Source organism: Watersipora subatra, chromosome 2 (genome assembly GCF_963576615.1).
Source record: "Watersipora subatra chromosome 2, tzWatSuba1.1, whole genome shotgun sequence".
NCBI classification, from domain to species: domain Eukaryota; kingdom Metazoa; phylum Bryozoa; class Gymnolaemata; order Cheilostomatida; family Watersiporidae; genus Watersipora; species Watersipora subatra.
In genome coordinates this window covers 58,557,195-58,577,579 of record NC_088709.1, presented here as the reverse complement: position 1 = coordinate 58,577,579, position 20,385 = coordinate 58,557,195, and the positions used below count along the sequence as shown (strand labels likewise).

Below are 20,385 nucleotides of genomic sequence, written 5' to 3'. Positions count from 1 at the left end.
ATGTTACGGTTGTTTGAGTTTATAAGCCTACCTCTATAATTGCATTACGCTCATGCATAGGGAGAACTAGGAAAGGTTGTCACTAACTTCTGACATACTAGCTATCCTTTTGTCCTGGTGAATAGAACAGAATGCAACTCAAGGCCCTACTCGTCTAATGTAATGAGATCTATATCTTATTTGCAGTTGAAACAGTTTCCCCTAAACAAAGAAGAAAGTCTAGCGAGTATTCCGAGACGGGAGAGGATAGCGACGCGCTTTCTTTCACTACACGACCTAAATCTCAGAAAATTAAACAAGGAGATGTGGCCAAGTTCACTTGCACTGTCTCTGGCACTGGACCTATCTGTGAGCTTTAGACACATTTGTAATATTGCGGAAATGTCTGGTGAAGTGCCTACTGTTTGCAGATGTAGCTCTATATATATATATATATGTTTATATGTATATATATGACAAAACTACTATGCATTGTCTTCATAGTGATGACAAAAGAAATTGGGAGTTGTATTTTCTTTTATTCTTACTATAGCTGTGCGATATGAGTTTTCTGCATTTTGATATGGTACGGTATGCAATAAATATCGACGATATCGATACGATATTTGCATTTTTAATGACTAATGAATGATGTTAAGTTTTGCCTCGACATAGATGAAGACTGTATTGTAATGAAACCAAATGTTAGAAAACAACTATTTTGAAATGGAAAAAATCTACTCCAAACTAAAAAAAAATGAACTACAACTAAACACAAATGACTACAACAAGCTGAAAATCCAACTACAACTTTCTAGCGTTACGATAGATTTTTCGCGAGGAACAGTCGTCGCTGATTTCTAGTATTGCATTATAAAGCCCCAGTTCCATTGCTCCCTTCAACCTCAACCAAAAACTTTGTTTAGTGGCAATAGCATTTTTGGCTGTGCATCTAATTAATTTTGAGACCACAAGCAATACATCGCATAAACTGTGGTCAGTATTTATTATCTAATTATAAATAGTTTATTAACAATATACATAAATTGGCCAAAAATATTATGCCTTATATCGATATAAGCTTAGCATTACATGGCCATGTCGATATGGCATTAACATCAACATAATTCGACATGTCGATATATCGCTCAGCTTTAATTTATACCATCGTTAAAGAAAAACAAAAAAGGAGATACGCCATAGTTCACCAAAACTATTAGAGCGCTTTCCTGGACCAACATTTTAATAATTGTTCCGTTCAAGAATGCAGTATACGAGTCACCACATTCTCTGTAACAACCGAAAAATAAAAACTGATAATATTGCTGATGCGGTTTTACTGGGTACGGTTTCCTGTCATAGACATTGAAATCATGTTCCACCGTCTCTAAGAAGTGATAATCTATTATCTAGAAAGAGAACCTGCAAACAAGTTGGCATGAATAAAGATTTACTGTCACTGTTGTAGTCCATATCGCTCATTCTAGAAATATGATGCGTACCTGTGTTTCGACCTTTTTGTTGACTTATCAGCAAGTTTATGTCATTCTGCAGTTCTGTCATAGAGGTCTGAAAGTTGATTTTGTGTTTGCCTAAACACCGGAGCATTTCTGTACATCACAAGTTTGATAAAACTAAGTTAGGATGGATCTTTTTATTTGATTTTTAGTAGCGCTGGTCACAGAGTGTTTGCCTATCTGCATGGATAGTTTTATGCTCAGAGCTGAGGTTAGATAACTACAGATGCTGCCACAAAGCTGTCAAAGGTTTTTTCTAGGTTAACGTGTCACAAATATCTCTGGTTAAGTACTTTATTGAAGTGAGATTCAATTTAGGGAAAGAGGCCATCTTGATGTGTTTAGGTCAATGAAGGGATGCTGCTTAGTATGGTTTGAGATAAAGACTCACTTTTGGAGACTTTTTCAATTAAATATAATCATAAACACCCGTCGTCTTTGCATTTTGGTTACACTGCTACAACTACTGTCCTCAGTAAAATCACTTAACATTGATCATTATGTTACCATGATGAAGATTTGGAGTTGTGTACCCATTGAGTTGCCGTGCGATAGCCTAAGTGTTTCAATAGACATTCGCGTGTTGTGGATTAATGCGAGCACTTCGTTAAAAAATTATAGGATTTTTACGCTAGAGGTCATAATGTTGCATTCGGCCCCAATCAAAATAAGAGCAACTTAACTGTGGAAAATGTTTAAAATGGAGTAGCTGGCGCAGCATTTGCATTCCCATCATTCACAAGAGCCGTTTTCATCTTTCTCCAACATGAAACATTCGGTGAAAATTTACGAGTAGCAAAACTCGCCTGTGAGATTTTTGTTGTTTCCTTATTGCGAATGAATCAAACGTGTGGATTAGTGGCATCATGGAAGCGTAGTGTGTGGTCATGCCTGTGTAGTAGCCACCTAAGCTCTTGTATCCATCAAATTCCCTGTTTAGCTTCAATTTTGCAAGTCATGTTCAGCGTTTGTAGCATTGCAAAATCCCTGTTAAAGGTTGACTTGCAACAAAATTCACATTACAGTTATTTGATATCAAAAGATTCAACATGACTTACTCTGCTGTGTTGTAACTGCAAAATATGTGGAAATTTGATTACAAGCTCTTAAAAGCTCAAAAACGAACAGTTAATCACAAAATCGCCATAGATTAAATTCTCTTTCCAAAATGGCTCAAATGGGACGTAGTTGTATAAGATGGCTTCTGTTTACGCTTTCACGCAGCCTCATTCGCCGAAATATTTTCACAAATATACTTCACGCATTCAATAAAACCATGTCTATTGTTCTTACGCGTCTATTTTATCGTCATTGTAATGCTGTCACTTTCAGCACTGATATCTTATAACCCACTGTAAAAATTTGGATAATTTTTTAACCTTAGCTCAAAGGAGTACATATCATTGTCTGATAAACATGACGAGCCTGTTGGTCACCTGTGATAATCGAAAAGTGCTGCAGAAATTATTTGCGAAGTATGGGTCACATGATCCGATTACGACTAGACGATTAGACCAAGCCGAAACAAAACTGTAAAGTAGCGAGCATCTATATTTGATACGGGGTCTTCGGTATTGAGCCTTTTATTGGCCTTTCAATTTACGTAAGAACAACACATGACAAAACAATAACCAAATGTAATGACTACGTCAGAGAAATAAACTGATTCCTATCTACGGCGGTTTCATGATGGCTACGATCAACTGTTCGTTTTTGAACTTTTGAGAGCTTGTAATCACATTTCCACATATTTTGCACCTACAACGCAGCAGAGTAAGTCATGGTGAACCTTTTGATACCAAATAACTGTAATGTGAATTTTGTTGCAAGTCAACCTTTAAGCTCATATCATTTTGTATCTACGTCTAGGCTTTGTAGGTTTCACTCAATTTCAAATCTTATTTGCAACCCGAATTCAATCCATGCCTTGTCATCCAATGTTAAGTAATTTGTGCAATGCTTTCTGCAGATGTTTACTGGTTCAAAGAAGGCGAAGATGATGCAGATTCTATTGAAACCAATGAGAAGTATGAGTTGTCTTCAGATGGCAACAACCACCATTTGGAGGTATTTTATGTTTCTGGAGAAGATGAGGGTCAATACACGTGTGTAGCTAGAGGAGAAGCCACCAGCTCTTATTGGCTCTTCGGTCTCACAGTCGACGGTAAGTTGATTATTAGGTTTTGGTAGCTTTTTGAAACACCCCTCACTAATAATCAGTTGATTCATGCGGCCTTTGCCAAATTATTGATTTTCTCGCCAGAAGGTTTTGTTTGGTTTTACAAGCTAAGAACTAAAGTTTGATTGATTGTTCACTTATTTTTCGTGCTGAAAGATATACTTTGTTAGAGTCTTTATAAAAAAGGTTGCTTACATGTTTCAATCAGTTGGAGAAAACCATAAATAGTCAGAATTCATAGATTTAGTAGATAGCTACCTGAGTGCCTGGGTATTAAAAAACAACTTATAAACAGTGGCAGGTAGTGTAGTTGCTCGCCACTCGCCATTAGCCTGGCACATTGCCAATGGCTAACTTGAGTATGCCACTATCTGTATAGCTGAACTTACTAACGAGAGCCATGAGAGCAAGCTTTGGTGACATTGCGTAACGCAGAGTGGTAGGCGTATTTTAACCTAGATAATAACTCATAACGTCCAATGGATCCATTGCATCTCGCTTAGCTTCATTGGTTAGTTTATTGCCTGTTGAACGGGAGGTTCCGAGATCCAGCACGACACAGATCTATCATCCCTAGATTTTAATAGTTATAGCTGGAAAGGTCGAACGACAGACTTCGAGTTTTATATGTATAGATGTTGCGATGTCACATGATAGCCAACCTACTCTGGTTGTTTCTGCTATGGATTTATAAGGTTAACAACTATCATAAAGTTAAATATTTTTGAGTTTTTATGATGACCAGTTTGTAAATTATTAGTTTTAAGTTAGAAGTGCGTTTGTTAGTTTTTTGTTACAGCAAGCTGAGTTGAATGGTCACAATTCGTATTACAAGACAGTCCTCTCAACACTCAATTGATCACTCACTGCGATTAAAAATCATTTCCGTTTATTGACTTGAATCCTTCAGAGAGCTCATCCTTCAAAGAATAAATGTCTCAGGAAAAGCTTTGCTTGTTTCCGCGTGTCAAAGAAAGCCACATTTGACGAATCTTCATAGCCATATTAATGATAAATTATGATTATTTAATATTAATCATAGTTTATTATTTTGTTTCTCTTCAAAGTTTAAGCATTATTTTTTGTGTTTTTTTTCAAATTACATTCGTATATATTCTCTATCTGGCGATTACACTTGATCTGTTTCTAGAGTCTGCTGACACCGATCAGAAAGCACCATTATTTCTAAAAGAGCTGAGTGATATAGAAGCCACTGAAGGGGAAGTGGTGAAGTTCAGATGTAAAGTCAGAGCATATCCTTTGCCTAGAGTCTCCTGGTATAAAGATGGCGAGAGACTGGACTCCTCGCAGCAATATAAAATAGGTAAAACTACATTTTTGAATGTCAGCTCATATTCCTGGCAGCCATTGTATCTGTACAACTGCTGTACTGTACTATGTATCTGTAGACTGTGTCACAAGGCTGTGATACGCAGGGAAAAAGCGTTTTCGAATGTTAGCTTATCACATTGGTACCTAATACTATCACAGGGTTGTACTAGCTGAACTGGGAACAAAAGCGCTAGTGTTTCTCGTTAAAAATTATTTCTCCTTGAACATGTACGACTGATTACAAGGAAAGGGTTTTCAATGTTTTTATTCATTACTTTTACTCAGAGATTGTTTTAAACGCCAACACTGTATAGTTATTATAGTTTTAAAGGTCCCCAAAAGGTCATTTCTCTAGCCAGTCTAGCTTTCATTGTAAGAAGAAATTAGCATGTCACGGTTAGATTATTCATCCATTAGCATTCATCCTTGTTCTGCCATCTCCTTTCTGCCCCTGGTTTGTTTTATTCTATTCTTATACTGCATTCAAAGTTACTTGTCTTAATTTGTGATTGTCAGTAGCATATGAAGAGGTAACATCAGAGTAAACAAACCACACTGTTTCTTCCCGTTATTTACACATTGTCAATCATTGTGTCATGCTCATTTCAAGCAGGAAAAAACACATTTAATATCACAGGGAGAGCTTTGTTCCAGTTGTCCAAAGTATTATTTATATTACTCACTTTTTACTATTGGCTATCGATTCTTCAAAATTGTTCTTATAAGAAATTTTTTTTTATATCTCTGGTAGTCAAAATTCAGATTTTTTACTCAATCGTAAGATATAGCTTGTTTGTCATGAGATTCATGGTTATTGAGTTATGGTGTTGTTATGAAGTTAGTAGCTAACACTGCTAGTAGTTCTGGCCGTCCTATTGGCTTCAACCCTGGTCTCATTGACTAGTAGAAGTTAGTAGCATGATACCTTCATGTCTCATATTATCTTTTCTCTTCAGGCTGATATAGTAGCTTTGTTGAAACAGACTGAAATTTTTTTAGTGTTTCTCAAAAACTGAACATGATTTGCTAAGAGGGATCTCACTCTAAGGATATTGTTTGAATTGTGCCGTCAAAACTTTTCACATTATCTTCATTTTAGCTCTTAAAAGATAAACTTGCACAAAATCTTTAGTAAATTTCATCGAGAAGTATCGGTATTTTTCTATCTTTTCTGATTGTTTTTTATGTTTGAGGTGATCTGATTGCCAGCATGTTTCAAGATTAGATTTGCTAAAACGATTAATTAATGATCAGATTAAAACGATTAAAATGCTCAGATGAAAAATACGCGTGAAATGACATCACTAGTTGTTATCATTGCAACAGCTTATATCAGCTATTGCATTCAAGTAGAAGAGTTATGTATCTCTATTCTGTCAGTCCCTTTGCAACTATAAATGTAATAAACGCTCTTTCACTTGGTCTAGGTATTTTAACAGCGATGAAGTTTTGTTAATTTTAATCTGAACATATTCTGGTAATCAGATAATGTAGACATAAAAAACAAAGACAAATGATAAAAATATACTAATACTTTCTGATAAAAATCCCTAAAAAAATTTTTGCAAGTTGATCTTTAACTTCTATTTTCATTTTGCAAATTTAATGTAACCATGCTTACAGTAATGTGGTCAAGGCTGTCATTGGTCAAATTTAATGTAACCATGCTTACAGTAATGTGGTCAAGGCTGTCATTGGTCAAAAGATTTGACCAATCCAAACAGTCTAACATGCGGTATGTTTATGATGCCAATCTTTACGCCGCTGCCCCTTTTGAGCTCAGTTTAAACCCAGTCTCTTCGCAATTATAGATGTCGTAATCGCAGTTTTGATTGATCTGACCGTTTTAACTGCCATGTTTTAGCGGCTTCATCCTTGAAACTTCCTGGCAATCAGATCACCTCAAACACCAAAAACAATTGCAAATGATAGAAAAATATTGATACTTTTTGACAAAATCGACAAAAATTCTGTGGAAGTTCATTTTTAAGCCTCAGTGGAATCACCCTACCCAGTCTTGGATGCATGAATACTGCAGCGCATATCAATATAATGTAAAGATGTGAACGTATAATTATAGAAAAGTACGGCAACAGAGACTATTCGCTGACCATCACTGGTGTGACTCCAGATCATGATGCAGAGTTTACAGTTTTGGCTAAAAACGGTGCCGGGGAGTCAAAGTCATCAGCACAACTTCTTGTAGAAGCAGCGCAGAGTGAGTCGATGATTAAGTTATCTTTCTCCTCTAGACAGACTAGCTAATTGTGTCGCGGTCACAAAAACCATGGTTAAGTCACAAATCACAAAGTTTAGTTATCTGACTTTGAAGTTGCACCAACTGATTTTATAATATTGGTAACGATTTTTGTAACACGTGCATATCGACCAATCAAAGAGTGATCTTTCTGAATCTGAAATCAGTTTAGCCAATAGAAGTCTTTAACTCACGAAAAAAAGCCTTAAAACCGTTGCTATGCTAAACAGGAAGTACTAGAAAATGGCGTTCGATAAATATAATCGTTTCTTTTTTGCCGATTTTAAAGATAACTCTGACATTTTGGACACTTATAATGAGTACTTTGGTATTCCAAGTGATGCCAAAAGCAGTGAAAGTAAAGGGAATTACGATGATATTTTCCTAACGATTCTTACAAGATTAAAACAGTATTTAATTATAAGAACAATTATTCGATTTTATAAGATTTAATTATAAGAATAATTATTCGAATTTCCAAGATCAAAGCATATAGTGACCGATGGTGTGCAATTTGTTACTGTTGTTATTTTTCTAAATATTTTGTTGATGATTTGGTTGTGCCCGATATCGCGCTACTGCCAAGCCGTTTTTAATATCTGCAGAAATTAAGTAATACATTTTCTTATAAATATACAGCTATTTCTATGGCAACCAGCTAAAATCTGTTTAGATTTTTAAATTCAGCATAATTTTTTGGATATATACAGAAATCTAGATAAATATCACAACTTCTTGATATTGGTTGCTATGGCGTTTTGAGATGTAAACAAAATTGTGCATTGGTTTTCGTGTCTTAAATTTTAACACCAGTTTTTTCAGAACTATGTTTTCGCAGTAATGGTAAACATGCATTCAGTTTATTTACCATAAAATCTGCTGTAATTAAACTAGAATCAAAATTTTTTTTGCAAAATGACTGTGAGAATTTTCTCCTTCTGCTAATGTAGATAACTCCAAATCTTACAATCTCAACTAACGATTGTCGACGACGACAATCCCGCCATGACTATAGAAACCATGGTTTCTGTAATCATGACCCGATTTACTAGTTAGATATGAGAGCAATAGAGTTATTTACTAGATGAAATGGTTTATCAGAAATATACTCTATGCATTGACATCAAAGTAAGACATATAGTTATTCGATTGTTGAGTTTGTAGCTATAGCAGATCTATAGTAGCATTAGCTAGGGTCTTGTCTGTAGGTTGGTCTAAAAAGATTTATCTGTTAGCGAAGGAGAGAAAGTCAGGGAGTTATATATCTATATCCTAGCTGGCATTTTAATAAGCCTTAACCTGTTGGTTGTTCAGTAAGGGAAAGTAACTAAAAAGTGTACATCGGATGCATTGTGGTACAACAGATGCGTAGACGTTATTATAACAAATAGAAATAAAACTAAACCTAACTTTAGTTTAGCGACTGTGCAGTCAGTACCTGGTATTATTGGTTTGTATCGATAGCTTTTCTCTTTTTCTTATCACTTTCATTCGGTTGAGGACTCATGAATATGGTAAATTTACCCTAAGTCAAGGAGAGTGCACACCTTCGACATTAATTTATATCAATTTTTTCACTTTTTTCTAGACAGTTAAGGTCTACGCTGCAACAAAAATTTATATCTAAAATAACGTAAAAACAAAAATAAATACTATTGTACAAGCGGTGTCTGTTCGTCCAACTTTCGATCCCAGGGTTATAGGTTAGGGTAAAAAATGGATTTTAGTGAGACTCCAAGTTGTGACGTTCAGTTTGGTGGACCAACACACTGACACCTGCACCAATTGACCCCTTTTAGTATTAGAGAATAATTGTGCACCTACTTATTCCCAATTGCTCTAGCAGCGCACTTGACGATCTGTCACGGCACACTAGACTGTGGGGGTCCTAGTACATGTATATATAGTTGAGATACACCTAAATGCCGTTTTCTACCGAATGCCACTAAGAAAAAAGCCGTATTTGTATATTCCAATCAGATTTAATCTTTCATAAGCTTATATCTGGCTCTGTGGTGCATTGGATAGTGCGTCGGACTTCTAATGGTTAGATGTTATTCGGAGGTTGTGGGTTCGAGTTCCACCAGAGTCAACAATTTTGTCAACAAAAAATGTCACCACTGTATAGGTAGAAGATGGGTAATGGTTTAATGGTTGGAATGTATCTGTATTTTGCAAAAAATTATTTAATTATTAAAATTGTTAAACTTTGAGTCCACTTTGAAAGCTTAGACAGCCCTCGGATGTATATCTTAGTATTTGAAAGTAGATTTTATACAAATATATACAGCTCTTTCATGGCGAAGTGCTTGAGGTATCTGACTGCCAGGAAATTTCAAGATTAAAATAGACAAAACTTCGTCATGGTTAAAACGCTCTGCAGAAAAGTACGTGCCGATGATGTCACTAGTTGCTATTGTTGCCTTAGTTGATATCGGCGTTGATATTGTGTTCAAGTTGTGGTGTTGCACATCTCTATTCCTTCTACTCTGCGTTGTCCTTTCAGCAAATTATCTTACAGTAAACAAAATCATCGAGCACATTCTGTAACTCGTACGACGCCGTGTTTAAATTTAAAGCTCTGAACGTAGCTTTGAAAAATACCAACCGTAATGCTGCCACTGTTTATGCATTAGCAGAAACGAAGCCAATGAATGGAATCCAGCACTGGAGATGTCACATGACAGTGACTACAACTTATGACCTCATTACATCAGTACAAGCACTGGATATTTCTTAGCGCCCTATTGTGGAATATATAATTTTTTTGCATTTGCGCATTTCCACAGTTGATTCAAGTTGTGTTAATAATTATCGTCATAAGTGTTTTATTTAAATTTAATAATATTTTATATAAGTATTTTATATACATGTAATTATATTTGTATCTTTTCATTGTACATACATGTAACATTAAGTTTCTCATGTGACAGTACCTTAACCCCAAACTTGTTGAAAATTTTGGAGCTATAATTTTTAGACTGCGTGTATAAGCAGCACAACAAACTTTTAAGCAAACATTTTATGTTCACATGTGTGTATATATAGATATATTTATATATATAACGATATATATAGGATATATTTTATATATATATATATATATATATATATATATATATGTCATTAGCAGTCCATTGAGTCAATGAAGATTGCTCTACTGGTTTTATTTTTTATATATAGAAGTAAAATATTATTAATATATATATATATATATAATTATACCTTTGAGATAATTTATCTATTTTAGATTTTGGCAGTGACAGGCAGCAGAAGAACGACAGAGACTCCAGCAGAATTCATGTAAGTGAATCTCAGAACAGAAGACTCCGGCATTATGCTGTCGTTAATGTAAGTTTTTTTCTGTACTTGCAGTTTGTTTAAACCTTGTATTTGGTCTATGATTGGAGTAGTTACAGTAAAACCATCCTTAGTGTCCAAGTTTACCAACTGAAATTCAAACTGAAAACCTGTGTAAATAAAGCCTGGTTGTTTGGTATCATGCTTGTTGTACGAATGAAACCATAGTTATGTGTAGCATGTGTTTTGTGTAGTATGTTGGGGTATCTACATGTAAGTACGGGAGGGTTTTTGAATAGATAAATTTAGATGTACAATTTTCATATATGCAAATTCTCATGTACATCACATTTCATTTCCTGACAGCTTAAGGTCGATACTGCCTGCCATAGTAATAAGCGGTGGGCACTATGAGATTTGATAGATTCCTTTAGACCTTTACCGAGACTATCATAAAAACAAGCAAATGATTAAAGCGCTAATTATTCAAGTCTGCAGCTAAAGCCTCATTCCCATATCGATTGCGAGACCCGGCGGTAATCTTGCGCAGCTAAACACTCACGACGCTAGGCTCGTGTCTTTTGTTCGCATAAAGCTGCATTGCTAATGATCGCATAAAAATGTTCATTCGCCATGCCGTTTCGATAATGCTGACCTTCACCTGTACAATGCGTTTCGGGAAGGTTTTGCCTGCGGCGCTTCACAAAATTTGAACAACGCTAAACTCTTGTGTTGACCACCGGCAACTACCGGCGGTACTCGACGCGTAGGTTTACATTTCACCACTGATAGCCTGCGGTGCTGTCACCGGTGCTTGCGGGGGTATTTGGGAACCAGGCTTAGCAACTCACTAAATTATGTACGCATTTTCTGTTTAAACTTAATGGATTTTACAAGTTTAAACTATGTTAAATCGACAGTCAGAAGTTTCATAGGGAGGATACTGTAGGAAGTAGAATTACTCTGAAAATTTAAAATTAACCTAAATTAGCAACGAAGTTAAGATTTTCGAAGTGTGGCTTAAACTAAACCTTAGCGGAGATCCATACTTATAGAAGAGTTCTCCTAACCAGTCATAGGATAGAATCTAGCTAGTTTTACGTTTCAGTCTCTGTATCTTAAATAGCTTGTGTCTTCACCGAGATTTTTTCTTTTGACGATGATGTCATATTTTTTGTAAACTGTCTCAGAAGTATAATATTGTGAATGCTTTCTTTGCAGATACCTTACACAGCATTGGGTATTTGACTAACACTGTGTGTGTTTGTGTTTGGTGCCTTTTATGCCTCACTAACATTCCCTCACTGCATGCACTAACCAGTAGTAGAGTACATAAGCACCACATCACTGTACACACTAACCTGTAGTAGACTACATAGGCACTGTATGGCTGTACACACTAACCTGTCGTAGAGTACATAAGCACCACATCACTGTACACACTAACCTGTAGTAGACTACATAAGCACCACATCACTGTACACACTAACCTGTAGTAGAGTACATAAACACCACATCACTCTACACACTACCCTATAGTAGAGTGCGTAGACACTGTATGGCTGTACATACTAACCTGTAGTTGACTACATAGACACTGTTTGACTGTTCGCACAATTTGTAGTAGAGTACACAAGCAATGCATGACTGTACACACAAACCTATAGGCCTAGTTGAATATTTAGGCACTGTATGAATGTATGCGCTAGCCTGTAGAGAGAGAAACATCGGTGCAATGTATTCATATTTACTGTCTACCGACAAAGAGCTATCTACCATTTATCTCTCACTTTGTGACATTTATGTCACAAACACAATCATAATGCTTTTGTAGTTGTGTGCATGATGAAATTACTTTTTAGATACCGTATGTATATTCGATGGGTATCTCTCTATACAGTGATAATGATGAAGTTTTAACAGGAGAACTTAACATCGGTAACTTGACAGAAATATCAGTAGCTATCGCTTTACCTTCAGCATCCCGTAATGGGTAATCAACTGGCTCTGTGGTGCAATGGATAGCGCGTCGGACTTCTAATGGTTAGATGTTATTCGGAGGTTGTGGGTTCGAGTCCCACCAGAGTCACTATTTTGCTTCATTTTTATAAGAATATCAATGCTATTATCACCTCTATTGGTTGCAATTTCACAGTTGGATAAAGAGCAGATAAAGAAGTTATGGCAGCAGAAATAAAGTTAGTTGTTCTTTTTTAGGGAGAAAACTTGGGCAATGCTCCACAGAAATCTCCAAAACATACCTACCAAGTGACTGCTCATCCTCCTTCCACAGCACCACAGACAAACTCTGTTAACTTTCCCGTAAAAGGAAATAAAAAGCAAACAGGCACGAGGAATCATGCGGCACAGGAAATCTCAGAGTTCGTACGATCATCTTTCGAGTCGTCCGCTATTCCAGAAGAGAGCGATTCTTCACAATCGGACTCGTACGACATAGAAGATTCTTTTCCTGCAAAACCATCAGAGTCCAAAACTAGCCTCCGTGCAGCCATGCGCACAGCAGGTCAAGGTCAGGCACAGTTTTGTATTACATTATATATTGATACTTTGGTAACCATATAATTGTGACTATTAGAATTATATTATTTCAATATTTAATGCTTATCGCGGTAAGTATTATTAAATATATTGTTTAATTGTTGAAATGCATCTTTGTATTTTTATTTTGCAAAAAATTATTAAACATTGAATCCACTTTGAAAGCTTAGACATCCCTCCTATGTATATTTTAGTACACAAATGTAGATTTTATACACATACACATACATGAACATACATACATGTATGTTCAGCTCTTACTTAGTTATCTTCCTGCCTAATTTGCATTATATTAAAACGTACGCTTATGTATGGTTGTTTCTGTATAATGTGTATAATTACACAAATGTATACAGATCTCATATCTTATCTTTCTGTATAATTTATATGTTCATGTAAATACATATAGCTGTTGTGTGGATAGATATCTTTGTACAGATGGGTCAGTATTTATACTGATATATGCAGACAGATATGCTGCTCCTGTATGGTTATACTTTTCATACCTCTAGTTCTTTGTTTATACATTTCAAATATCATTTCTTCTGCAACAAAATGTATTTTTTCAACAAATCAATGGTTTGGATGAATTTCAGGCTCAAGACGAAGTCTTGAAAAGGCTAAACGCAAACCTCTGGCCAAAAAGGTGGACTATCGACCAGGGACTAACGGGGAGGAACCAAATATGATGAAACCAGTAGAGCCTGAGGAGGTAACATGTGTGTTATAAGATTCAGCATCCTAACTAATAAGTACATCTGATCAGAGAAGGAAGAAGCAATGTTTAGGAAAAAGATAGTAGAAGCAAAAAAGTAGTTGTATTCATGATTAGGTAGTTTTGAGAAAGCTTACGCCTGCAGAGTTGCTCAAAGAATTGAATTTATTGTGTTTCAATTGTTGTAAGATTTTTAGTCTCTATTTATCTTCTGTTAGTGAATATTTGATGGAAAATATGTGTAGGCTACATAGACCTTAGGTCTTAGGGTGTGCATAGCTAACATGTAGTGTGGATATTTCCTGTGTCTACACACACTATTGTATATTTTATTGCATCTCAGAAGTCTCATCATATTTTTGTTTGTAGCCATACGCATCATCAATGCTGGATTGGAATTGCTTTTTTGCCAACCTTTTGTTTGATGTTTTACAAGATGAGTTTTGTGACAATTAGTGATGAAAACAGTAACATCTATCCGGCAATTTACATACAATCATGAATGCTGCACTTCTCCGAAATAGAACTTCTATATAAACAGTCGTGCGCTGCCTAAATGCGCTGTCTCTCACGATGTCCATAGCTTCTTCACTGATTTGTTAAGCTGAACCTTTGATTTAATAGACTGTCTGCCTTCAGCGATCCCACTGTACCTCACGTTTACTTCTAGCTTTGTTGTTGAAGCTCATTTTCTGTTAGCTATTTTATGGATTTACTAACCCAGTATTAATCTCCGTGCTTTCTATGGTTTCCATGCTTCAAATTGATTCAGAGTTTACCTCCTCAGATGATTTCCGACCGTTTCAATGATTCGGAGTTGCATTTTATCTATTTTCCCAAAACTAGCGACGTACTCCTCAAAACAGGACTTGTTAAAGCAGACGCGCTTTCGGGTCAGGGTCACTTCAATTCACATTTTTTACGCTCGTTGCACTAACTCAGCCAGGATGCCTGATCAGAATTTTTATTATTAATAATATTAATAGCCGTCTATATTACAAAACAGCAACAGAATAAACTACATGCTATACAGTTATTACCTCAAAGATTGCATGAACGACAATTGCTTTTAGTAAAAAAAAATTTCTATATTAGAAGAGTTAAGCCTAAAATGAGTTGGGCACTAGCGCAGGTGTAATCTGTACTATCGGTAGGTTCATTTAATGAATAAGGTAATCAAAAAGGTTATTGTCTCATCATCATTGTCGTATGAGCAAACTATTGTTGGTAGTAGTAGTTAGAATATACCTGTGTGGTCGGGTGATGAAATGCGCTGAATTTTTTACTTCTACTGGGAGAGTTTAACTGGGTATTATCGATTCTAATCCATCGGCAGTGAGTGTTTCTGTCATGTCAAATAGTAGTCTCACTGCAAATACCTTCACACAAATTTATTAAAGTAAAACGGTGTCGAATCCGGATGTCAAATCCATAAACTTCGAATTCATTCAAAGCATCGAAATCAAGTCAATATGAAGAAATGGACATTAAAAATTTCATTGCATCAATCACAGACGACAACATAGAATAAGTACATATGTATTATTTGCATCATAAAACGGTCATCTTGTGTCTTTTAACCACATGTTTCATTGATTTCTAGATCCCTTCCATTGATCAAAGTCATTCCTCTGCTATCGAACTTATCAGGGTATCGCCCCTCAATCATTCGACCCCCAACTACAGCGCTACCTCTGCCCAGGTAATGGAAAATCACACACCACCAGCCAATTCTCGTTTATCTGAAGATGCCACTAGATCTGTCATTGATAACGGACCTTCACACGGAGCCCAGAAAGAAGCAACAAAGATTCATCAAAAGTCTACCAATGTAGTTGAAGTAAAAGGTTCATCAGCACGACCCAAGAACTTGACAAATTTGGATCGAATTGACAGGATCGGTGTCGATGTTCAGCCTGGTTTTATCAGAGAGAGACAGTTTTTGCAATACGGAGATAAGATAACTCCAGCAAAAAGTCCAGCTAAGCATAACAAAGTGAGTTTATGTCAAGGGCCGGAGCTGAGAGCTCAAAAACCCTAATGCGACCAGCAAATGGTCAGGTTGCTCTTCAATTTTAGAAGCTTTACTTTGTTGTTTCAGAAGTGCCACCTTGTGCATGTCAAGTGTCACTGTGCATGTCAAGTGTCACTGTGCATGTCAAGTGTCACTGTGCATGTCAAGTGTTAATAGTTGTACTTGTGATAAGAAGTAGTTGTGACTCAACGGTGTGCGCTCTAGCCTATAATTGGTGAGTGGTTCACAGATGGACTAGTGGTGGTGTTAGAAAGAACATTCAGCTACAATACTCCTGTGTTTACCCAGTCATTGAATGGGTGATAAAAAGTTTTATTTGTAATTAGCTAGTTTCGAAAAAACTTGCATCAACAAGGGTGCTCACAAAATTGAATTTATTGTGTTTCAATCATTTTCACATATACAGTCAAACATGGATAACTCGAACTTCACGGGATCGAGCGAAAGTGTTCGAATTATCAGAGCGTTCAAGTTATCAGAGCACTGTCACAAGTCCATGTATTTACTTATTTATTAGTAGATACACGCACATGTACAAACTATAATATAAATCAAAAGCACAAATGGCTTGTTTCAAATTAAATGCTTCTAATGTAAAGTTTAAAACGTTTTTATCAAAAAGTATAGAGATTTTTTTATCACTTGAGATTGGTTTGTTGTTTGAGGTGATGTTATTGCAAGGACGTTTTTTAGATTGACATTGGCAAAACTTGATCGTTGTTGAAATGCTCAAAAGAAAAGACATCTTTTTCTTTTGAGCGCTTTACCCATGATCAATTTTGTCGATTTTTCTTGAAGTTTTTGCAGAGATTACCTCGCTTCCGAAGAGCGATCGCTAAGCGAATGTTTGGTATAAATCAAATTTCACCAAACCTTTAGAAAAGTCGTTGACAAATAATTTTTGCCGATGGTGGTAATAACGACGCTTATGAATTACGAAAAGTTGAGGTTTACCTCTATGGCTTGGAATAAAGTGATTTTCTAAAGCGATAACAACCGTTTCTGTAGCCGTTAGGAAAAAATAGTTCGAGTTAACAATGTTGAGGTCGAGTTATCATTAGCAATTTATCATTACGTGGGAACGGACCAAAGAACCTGTTCGAGTTAACCATGTGTTCGAGCTATCCGAGGTCGAGTTACCCATGTTTGACTGTATATATTATATATATATATATAATATATACAGTTTATTACCCATGTTACCCATGTTTCACATATATAGCTAATACTAGTTGAATGTCTGGCATTTACTATAATAAGAGCTGTGTCTGAAACCGGTTTAATAATTGTTACGTTTCACGTGATGATCAATCATGCTAATTAGTACCAACAGTATTTTTTCCCCAAGCGTTTTAAGCGTGAGTACTTTAACCGATGTAATGAGAATGTGGACAAATATTCATTGTCATGGTTTCTAATGGTTAGATGTTATTCTGAGGTTGTGGGTTCGATTCCCACTAGAGTCAATAAGTTGTTTCCTTTTTTATAAAAATATCAATGCTATACTATCACCTCTATTGGTTGTAATTTTACAATTGGAAGTCAATTAGTACAAAAGCAACATGTCACATTTAATAACGTCTTTTCTTTGCTAGTATCTGGCTCTGTGGCGCAATGGAAAGCGCGTCAGACTTCTAATGGTTAGATGTTATTCGGAGGTTGTGGGTTCGAGTCCCACCAGAGTCAATAGGTTGTTTTATTTTTATAAGAATGACAGTGCAAATTTTACCTCTCTTGGTTGTAATTTCACAGTTGGAAGTTAATTAATACAAAAACAAATTGTTACATTGAATAACGTCATTTCTTCACTAGTATCTGGCTCTGTGGTGCAATGGATAGCGCGTCGGACTTCTAATGGTTAGATGTTATTCGGAGGTTGTGGGTTCGAGTCCCACCAGAGTCAATAGATCGTTTTATTTTTGTAAAAATATCAATGCTATTATCACCTCTATTGGTTGTAATTTCACAGTTGGAAGTTAATTAATACAAAAACAAATTGTCACATTTAATAACGTCTTTTCTTTGCTAGTATCTGGCTCTGTGGCGCAATGGATAGCGCGTCGGACTTCTAATGGTTAGATGTTATTCGGAGGTTGTGGGTTCGAGTCCCACCAGAGTCAATAGGTTGTTTTATTTTTATAAGAATGACAGTGCAAATTTTACCTCTCTTGGTTGTAATTTCACAGTTGGAAGTTAATTAATACAAAAACAAATTGTTACATTGAATAACGTCATTTCTTCGCTAGTATCTGGCTCTGTGGCGCAATGGATAGCGCGTCGGACTTCTAATGGTTAGATGTTATTCGGAGGTTGTGGGTTCGAGTCCCACCAGAGTCAATAGATCGTTTTATTTTTGTAAAAATATCAATGCTATTATCACCTTTATTGGTTGTAATTTCACAGTTGGAAGTCAATACGAAAACAAAATGTTACATTGAATAACGTCTCTTCTTTGTTAGTGTCTGGCTCAGTGGTGCAATGGGTAGCGCGTCGGACTTCTAATGGTTAGATGTTATTCGGAGGTTGTGGGTTTGAGTCCCACCAGAGTCAATTTTTTGTTTTATTTTTATAACAATATCAATGCTATTATTACCTCTATTGGTTGTAATTTCACAGTTGGAAGTTAATTAATACAAAAACAAATTGTTACATTGAATAATGTCTTTTCTTCGCTAGTATCTGGCTCTGCGGCGCAATGGATAGCGCGTCGGACTTCTAATGGTTAGATGTTATTCGGAGGTTGTGTGTTCGAGTCCCACCAGAGTCAATAGGTTGTTTTATTTTTATAAGAATATCAATGCTATTATCACCTCTATTGGTTGTAATTTCACAGTTGCAAGTTATTTAATACAAAAACAAAATGTTACATTGAATAACGTCTTTTCTTTGCTAGTATCTGGCTCTGTGGCGCAATGGATAGCGCGTCGGACTTCTAATGGTTAGATGTTATGCGGAGGTTGTGGGTTCGAGTCCCACCAGAGTCAATAAGTTGTTTCCTTTTTTATAAAAATATCAATGCTATACTATCACCTCTATTGGTTGTAATTTCACAGTTGGAAGTTAATTAATACAAAAACAAATTGTTACATGGAATAACGTCTTTTCTTTGCTAGCATCTGGCTCTGTGGCGCAATGGATAGCGCGTCGGACTTCTAATGGTTAGATGTTATTCGGAGGTTGTGGGTTCGAGTCCCACCAGAGTCAATAGGTTGTTTTATTTTTATAAGAATGACAGTGCAAATTTTACCTCTCTTGGTTGTAATTTCACAGTTGGAAGTTAATTAATACAAAAACAAATTGTTACATTGAATAACGTCATTTCTTCGCTAGTATCTGGCTCTGTGGCGCAATGGATAGCGCGTCGGACTTCTAATGGTTAGATGTTATTCGGAGGTTGTGGGTTCGAGTCCCACCAGAGTCAATAGATTGTTTTATTTTTGTAAAAATATCAATGCTATTATCACCTTTATTGGTTGTAATTTCACAGTTGGAAGTCAATACGAAAACAAAATGTTACATTGAATAACGTCTCTTCTTTGTTAGTGTCTGGCTCAGTGGTGCAATGGGTAGCGCGTCGGACTTCTAATGGTTAGATGTTATTCGGAGGTTGTGGGTTTGAGTCCCACCAGAGTCAATTTTTTGTTTTATTTTTATAAGAATATCAATGCTATTATTACCTCTATTGGTTGTAATTTCACAGTTGGAAGTTAATTAATACAAAAACAAATTGTTACATTGAATAATGTCTTTTCTTCGCTAGTATCTGGCTCTGCGGCGCAATGGATAGCGCGTCGGACTTCTAATGGTTAGATGTTATTCGGAGGTTGTGTGTTCGAGTCCCACCAGAGTCAATAGGTTGTTTTATTTTTATAAGAATATCAATGCTATTATCACCTCTATTGGTTGTAATTTCACAGTTGCAAGTTATTTAATACAAAAACAAAATGTTACATTGAATAACGTCTTTTCTTTGCTAGTATCTGGCTCTGTGGCGCAATGGATAGCGCGTTGGACTTCTAATGGTTAGATGTTATTCGGAGGTTGTGGGTTCGAGTCCCACCAGAGTCAATAAGTTGTTTCCTTTTTTATAAAAATATCAATGCTATACTATCACCTCTATTGGTTGTAATTTCACAGTTGGAAGTTAATTAATACAAAAACAAATTGTTACATGGAATAACGTCTTTTCTTTGCTAGCATCTGGCTCTGTGGCGCAATGGATAGCGCGTCGGACTTCTAATGGTTAGATGTTATTCGGAGGTTGTGGGTTCGAGTCCCACCAGAGTCAATAGGTTGTTTTATTTTTGTAAAAATATCAATGCTATTATCACCTCTATTGGTTGTAATTTCACAGTTGGAAGTTCATTAATACAAAAACAAAATGTTACACAGAATAACATCTTTTCTTTGCTAGTATCTGGCTCTGTGGTGCAATGGATAGCGCGTCGGACTTCTAATGGTTAGATGTTATTCTGAGGTTGTGGGTTCGAGTCCCACCAGAGTCAATAGGTT

The 20,385-nt window shown here is 36.1% G+C and overlaps 1 protein-coding gene and 11 non-coding genes across 12 annotated transcripts in view; all 12 read left to right on the top strand.

The window, feature by feature from the left end:
- The window catches only part of LOC137388383 (uncharacterized), a 95,040-nt gene that overhangs the window by 49,956 nt on the left and 24,699 nt on the right, over positions 1 to 20,385 (top strand). Inside the window, exons 16-23 of the mRNA XM_068074868.1 lie at positions 187 to 348; positions 3,466 to 3,660; positions 4,826 to 4,999; positions 7,088 to 7,225; positions 10,515 to 10,567; positions 12,782 to 13,094; positions 13,720 to 13,835; positions 15,442 to 15,834. Coding sequence (XP_067930969.1) covers positions 187 to 348; positions 3,466 to 3,660; positions 4,826 to 4,999; positions 7,088 to 7,225; positions 10,515 to 10,567; positions 12,782 to 13,094; positions 13,720 to 13,835; positions 15,442 to 15,834 — 1,544 coding nt within the window. The remainder of the gene's footprint in view (positions 1 to 186; positions 349 to 3,465; positions 3,661 to 4,825; positions 5,000 to 7,087; positions 7,226 to 10,514; positions 10,568 to 12,781; positions 13,095 to 13,719; positions 13,836 to 15,441; positions 15,835 to 20,385) is intronic.
- On the top strand, positions 12,568 to 12,653 carry Trnar-ucu (transfer RNA arginine (anticodon UCU)). The gene is given in 2 exon segments: positions 12,568 to 12,604; positions 12,618 to 12,653. It is a non-coding gene; the product is annotated as a tRNA-Arg (tRNA).
- Trnar-ucu (transfer RNA arginine (anticodon UCU)) lies at positions 17,474 to 17,559 on the top strand. Its single transcript is given in 2 exon segments — positions 17,474 to 17,510; positions 17,524 to 17,559. It is a non-coding gene; the product is annotated as a tRNA-Arg (tRNA).
- On the top strand, positions 17,691 to 17,776 carry Trnar-ucu (transfer RNA arginine (anticodon UCU)). Its single transcript is given in 2 exon segments — positions 17,691 to 17,727; positions 17,741 to 17,776. It is a non-coding gene; the product is annotated as a tRNA-Arg (tRNA).
- On the top strand, positions 17,908 to 17,993 carry Trnar-ucu (transfer RNA arginine (anticodon UCU)). Its single transcript is given in 2 exon segments — positions 17,908 to 17,944; positions 17,958 to 17,993. It is a non-coding gene; the product is annotated as a tRNA-Arg (tRNA).
- On the top strand, positions 18,125 to 18,210 carry Trnar-ucu (transfer RNA arginine (anticodon UCU)). The gene is given in 2 exon segments: positions 18,125 to 18,161; positions 18,175 to 18,210. It is a non-coding gene; the product is annotated as a tRNA-Arg (tRNA).
- Positions 18,772 to 18,857, top strand: Trnar-ucu (transfer RNA arginine (anticodon UCU)). The gene is given in 2 exon segments: positions 18,772 to 18,808; positions 18,822 to 18,857. It is a non-coding gene; the product is annotated as a tRNA-Arg (tRNA).
- On the top strand, positions 18,992 to 19,077 carry Trnar-ucu (transfer RNA arginine (anticodon UCU)). Its single transcript is given in 2 exon segments — positions 18,992 to 19,028; positions 19,042 to 19,077. It is a non-coding gene; the product is annotated as a tRNA-Arg (tRNA).
- Positions 19,209 to 19,294, top strand: Trnar-ucu (transfer RNA arginine (anticodon UCU)). Its single transcript is given in 2 exon segments — positions 19,209 to 19,245; positions 19,259 to 19,294. It is a non-coding gene; the product is annotated as a tRNA-Arg (tRNA).
- Positions 19,856 to 19,941, top strand: Trnar-ucu (transfer RNA arginine (anticodon UCU)). Its single transcript is given in 2 exon segments — positions 19,856 to 19,892; positions 19,906 to 19,941. It is a non-coding gene; the product is annotated as a tRNA-Arg (tRNA).
- Trnar-ucu (transfer RNA arginine (anticodon UCU)) lies at positions 20,076 to 20,161 on the top strand. Its single transcript is given in 2 exon segments — positions 20,076 to 20,112; positions 20,126 to 20,161. It is a non-coding gene; the product is annotated as a tRNA-Arg (tRNA).
- On the top strand, positions 20,293 to 20,378 carry Trnar-ucu (transfer RNA arginine (anticodon UCU)). The gene is given in 2 exon segments: positions 20,293 to 20,329; positions 20,343 to 20,378. It is a non-coding gene; the product is annotated as a tRNA-Arg (tRNA).